Raw genomic sequence first — 5,415 nt, 5'->3', positions numbered from 1 at the left:
AATCTGTCGTCATCTCATGAACCCACTGAACTCTGAAACTAGTTGCTGCTCTGCGGGCAATTCACTCTTTCCATCTCTTTATTTATTGTTAAACCTCCTCCATTGATTTCCACCAGAACAGCCTGTTTCAGCCCCAGTCCTGTCGGTCATCTTTGGGTAAGTCCTGTCGTCTCTCTCTCTGTAACAAGATGTTCTGCTGAGTCATGCCCACTGAAACAGTTGTAACAGGGTGCACCGCACTACTGTTTCCATAGCAACCAGCTGGCAGGCTCACCTTGCTTAGGGTCACATCACAGCACAGTCTAGTGGTCAACCATAGCAACTACAACAGGCTTGTGGACGTTTTTTTACAAAATCAACAGGAAAAAAAAATGTTCCAGCAATAAAACATAAAATAAAAATGAGATGCTGGGAATGTTTTGTATAAACTCAAAGGGTGGTAATGGGAGCCCAAGTGTAATGAAAAAGAAAGAATACACAACCGTTAAAATGACTGACACAATGCTGTTTTTTTTCTTCCTAAAAATCGAGGTTGCAGGGTTACGGACTGAACAAGTCTCCTGTGCTCCCTTTACCCCTGAGTTTTTTTAACTGCCAAACAGCATCCTCAAGATGTTTGAAGGACAACTTCCTGCAAGGCCTTGCTCAGAGGTGGTTCTATGCCACAGACTGAGGACAACAACATGATTAAATCACTGATATGTCCAAATGCCTTTGAGCACAGAGTCACATTGTATACCCCTTAATACACTTATAAAACACTCACCTGCATGAAACGTGCAATGAGTGCAACTACAGTAACATGTGTAAATCCAACTAGCATGGCTGTTAAAGAAAAATATCAACGTGCACACAGTCTTTGTAAATTTTCCCTCATTGGTAAAAAAAACAAACAACCTTTTATTCACCCACACACACACACACACACACACACACACACACACACACACACACACACACCTCTCAAATCCCTACAGCTGGACAGAGATGCTGGGTAACAACAGGACAACACAGATAAGTAGAATCAGCGGTACTGATGCGGGTAATAATTCATTATTACATAATTAATTAGAGATAATATGTCAATAAGAGCTGGATATGAGAACCTTTAGCTGCCCATTAAGCTTTTCAAATCGAGAACTCAAGAAGTTATGTTCATGCCGGTTTGACTGAAATAACCACTAATTGAGTCCAACACAGGAAACACAAAGCCAGAAGCCACAGAACAGCATAGAGCTGGGCACAGACCTGGAAGTGAAGGATGATGGTCCAGATGAGACCTAACGTCAGCTTGGGGTTCCCGTCGGTGATGTCATCATTCCTGATGTTCACGAGTTTGACCTGAAAAGAGGGAAACAGAAGAGCTTTGGTTTGGTTCCGTAACAAAATGCTCAAAAGGAGAAGACCTGCTAAGAAAACACATAAATCATGTTTGTTTTCAACATTTAACGATGAAAAATTATCTCTGCTCCAAATGCTCCATTATGGCAAAGAGACCTAGTTAAATCTTGTGGCTTCGGCTAAGCCAAGCCACCCGGGCTGTATAATTAGACCTACAGTGAAATTTAGAGGATTCAGAGAGAAAAAAGGTCAGTCCTCCATGGCTGCTTCCTCTAAGGAACGAGACGAGAGAGACGCAGTTGAAGAAAGACGGGGACTTGAGAGATAAAGTATGGAGGAAGAGTGCGTTTTAGAGCAGAGAAAGAGCTGCAGTTTAAGTAAACAATAAGGTGCAGTATGCAGTTAAGTGAGAAAGGTTAATTCATGATAGAGACAGAACAATGAAAGACGCAGTAAGAGAGGAGGGGGGGGGGTGCAGATAAGTCTGTAGGTGCTTTATGAAAAATGTTGAAAAAAAGAACAGTTCTATATATTTCTCTCTTCCTAACACCAAATTTCTAAACTGCTCAGTCCCTGGATGAAAAGTATTGCCAATCACTCCTTATGAAAACTTTGCAGAATTTGCTGCACAGGACTATAAATAGCAACCAGGAACTTTAATACATAAAAGTCTATTTGACACCAGGCATGTTTGGAGAAGCTTGCAAATAACTTTCACACAAACTATCCCACACAGACACCTGAAAATGAGTTTGGCTGTGACGTGCATTACCAATAGCTTGAAATCTGTACAAAACATTATGAACGCATGTGCACAGTCCCCACACTGCACTAATACTTAAGATACTTCCCTCCAACACGGAGGTTATGTTTATGGCTCTGTTTGTCTGTTTGTAGGTCGTTTGTTGGTTTGTCTGTTAGTTTGTCTATTGGTTGGTTGGCTTGTCTGTTAGGTCTTGGTGAAACTTGATGTAAGGGTGTAGCATGAGCCAAGGAAAAACACATTGAATTTTGGAGTGGATCCAAATCCCGGGGCAGGGACAAATTATTTGCAAGATAGGGCGTTTGGCTCCATTCATGTGGTGTTAGAAAAATTGGAAAAAAAATGAGATCCAACTAAGAAATTTCACACTGCATTAACATTGTGAAATAGGGCATGCCTTAGCAGAGGCTTGCGCTGTCAGAGTACCCTTCAAGTGTCCTAATTATATATTCCTTATGGAAACAAACAGGGCTATTAATGAGATAGAGCTAGACATTTTCATCACGTTTGTCTTAATTCAGAGATTACAACAACAGATCTGGAACAAGTGTTTCCTCTGACTCATTTCATGGGATTATATATGACCAAACTGTCTGCTCAATTAACAAGCTACTGTGTGTGTGTGTGTGTGTGTGTGTGTGTGTGTGTGTGTGTGTGTGTGTGTGTGTGTGTGTGTGTGGTGTGTGTGTGGTGTGTGTGTGTGTGGTCGGTGTTTGTGTGTGTGTGTGTGTGTGTGTGTGTGTGTGTGTGTGTGTGTGTGTGTGTGTACCTGTCTCTGTTTGAGGAATGTCCAGCGCTATTTGGACATTCTGTAGTCGATGAAATCTCATTCGGCCCTTTTCTCTGGGCTGGAAAGAAAAGAAAGGAGAGAGAAAATAATGAGGAAAGTCAACAAACCAATTTAAACTCAGTAGTTTTTTTAGTGACACAAACTCAGGAGGCAGCAGTGAGTGCAAATAAAGCTGAATTCCATCCACAGTGCAGTGAAGTAAAAGGTCAGCGCAGTTGTATTGACGTGAATTGGTCCTCTGGGGGCGCTGTCTTCAACAGGAGCTGTTAAAGACATGCCACAACTCAGGAGCACACTACACCCAAACCATGCAAACTTCATATCAGATAATTCTTCTCATTTTCTTCATCCAATGCCACATTTTCACAATGTTAAGAAAGAAAGAAAGAAAGAAAGAAAGAAAGAAAGAAAGAAAGAAAGAACAGACACAAATAGACACAAACATAACAAACACACTTTTGCCGCAAAAAGTTCATGAGTGCAGGATGCAGATGTGGGTTCACACTGTGCTGGTAAAAAAAGGTACACTCAGGATTAGTCATCATCACATCAGCAAGAGGAGAGGAGAGGAGAGGAGAGGAGAGGAGAGGAGAGGAGAGGACAGGAGAGGAGAGGAGAGGAGAGGAGAGATGGTGTATGTGTTTTCTATGCCACACACATTACTAAGAATAAGCTTGACACGCAAATTGCGCCATTGCATGTTTTCCTCTATCTGTGGCGCTCAGCGTGCTGAGCTACTAAACCAAGTCAACCTGCTCAGACATCTTCCATCCAATCAGAGGGAAAGACTCTTTGATTGCAATATACCTTTTTATCACAGTGATTGTTCCTATTACCGCTTCAGAAATATGTTTACATTTTCAGTCCAAAACTTTCTCCAAAATAGCTAATTGTTTCCAATTCCACTGCTACCTTCCCTGATCCCTTTATAGAAAAGGAGATGCATGACAATATGTCTGTCTGTCTGTTTGTCTGTCTGCTCAAAGAGAAACACATAATTTAAACATAAAAACCATCAACACGTATGTTATGATGCTGTAATCCAACAGAAATGACAGCCGGCATGTAGCGTGATATAGTAACACAGCATTGTATGGTGTCATGTGCAGCCCGGTATGGTTTCTGGTCAGAAGTCAGTGGCACAGCATTCTCATGCAGCCACACAGCTCCACCTATTGGGGGCAGAGGGTGAAGCTGAGGGGTCAAAGGTCAGAAGTGACAGAGCGAGCGGTGAGCGGTAGAGGGGGAGAAGGGTTGATTCAAACATACTCCCTGAGCTCCTTCCTCCTCCTCCTCCCCCCCTCCGAGCAAGATGAGAGGGGGGGCCCGCGAGGTGTACGCCCTTTTCTGGGTAGGCCCACTTTTCTGTTGCTATGGTAACAAAAGGAGATGGGGGGAGAGATAGAAAGAGAGGAAGAGGAAGAAGAGATGAAGTGTGAGATTTGATGGATAAGGAGGACAGAATGAAAGAGGGCAGGCCCAAGTGAAAAAAGGGACAAAAGTACCGTAAAATAAAATAATGAAAACACTGTGAAAAAAGTCAGTTTAACTCACTCCGATCATTGTTCATGATGGTGACAGGGTCAGGAAGGAGCAGTGTGTCCTTTGTGTGAGTGTGTGTGTGTACATAAGCAGACCAGAGTCAGCCGTCTGTTTCTGTTAGTCTACCTGTCTGCCACTAAACCAGCCTGCGTCACATTGTGGCTCGTTCATCCGTCAGCATTAGGACTAAGGCTCTTACATCATCATGCTGAGCAAAGTCGGGCCACTGGTGCTCAAACTAACAACCATTAACAGTGTGCCAGCCTGGAGCAGGGAGTCACCCAGAATGTCTAAAACCTTCAAGCTGGAAAAGTTTTAACTGCCTCTCGAACTCCAGCGTTAGTTTTGAAGAGTGTGTGCCACATTCTCAGGACTGTGTTGCACTGACCTGGGGATGATAGGGTGTGTAACAGAGTAGAGGAGGCGTGTGTGATGGAAAATATTGGTAAGTAAGATGTGTGTGTGTGTGTGTGTGTTAACAATGCATACCATGGTGACTCCAGAGAGGACCTCCAGCAAGGAAATCAGGTTGTGTCCATCCCTCAGGTCCTCGTACAGGTCTGTGATGTGTTTCCTCACCTGAGAAAGGAGGTAGGAAAGAGGGAAGGAAGAGGTTAGGTGAGAAGGGAATGAAGGGAAAGGAATGAGAAGGGAAGAAAAACAGAAAGAAAAATAGTCAATCACACACTCCAATCAACCCTCTGTTGACTCAACACTGTTGACATCTGCCAGGCCGATTTGGCCCCACAGCTGACGGTGCTGGTGGCAGTGGTTGCCAAGCCAACAGAGACGAGGCACCAGCTGTGGCCCCTTGTCTCTGTTGCCATGACCATGCAAACACTGGGAGTGGGGGTAGGTTGTCAATGGTGGCAACCACTGCTGACATGGTGACTCAGCAGCAGCCTGATCAGCATCAGTGCTCGTTTGAAAGTGGAACACTCAGTGAGACAGAAGGACAGACAGACAGACAGACAGACAG

At 43.7% G+C, this 5,415-nt stretch overlaps 1 protein-coding gene across 1 annotated transcript in view; it reads right to left on the bottom strand.

The window, feature by feature from the left end:
- Positions 1-5,415, bottom strand: part of macf1a (microtubule actin crosslinking factor 1a) — a 213,792-nt gene that overhangs the window by 109,433 nt on the left and 98,944 nt on the right. Inside the window, 4 exon segments of the mRNA XM_032536093.1 lie at positions 1,249-1,341; positions 2,874-2,891; positions 2,893-2,952; positions 4,926-5,015. Of these exon segments, the coding sequence (XP_032391984.1) occupies positions 1,249-1,341; positions 2,874-2,891; positions 2,893-2,952; positions 4,926-5,015 (261 nt within the window).

Source organism: Etheostoma spectabile, chromosome 14 (assembly GCF_008692095.1).
Source record: "Etheostoma spectabile isolate EspeVRDwgs_2016 chromosome 14, UIUC_Espe_1.0, whole genome shotgun sequence".
Classification (NCBI taxonomy): Eukaryota; Metazoa; Chordata; class Actinopteri; order Perciformes; family Percidae; genus Etheostoma; species Etheostoma spectabile.
This window is presented reverse-complemented; position numbering and strand designations above follow the sequence as displayed.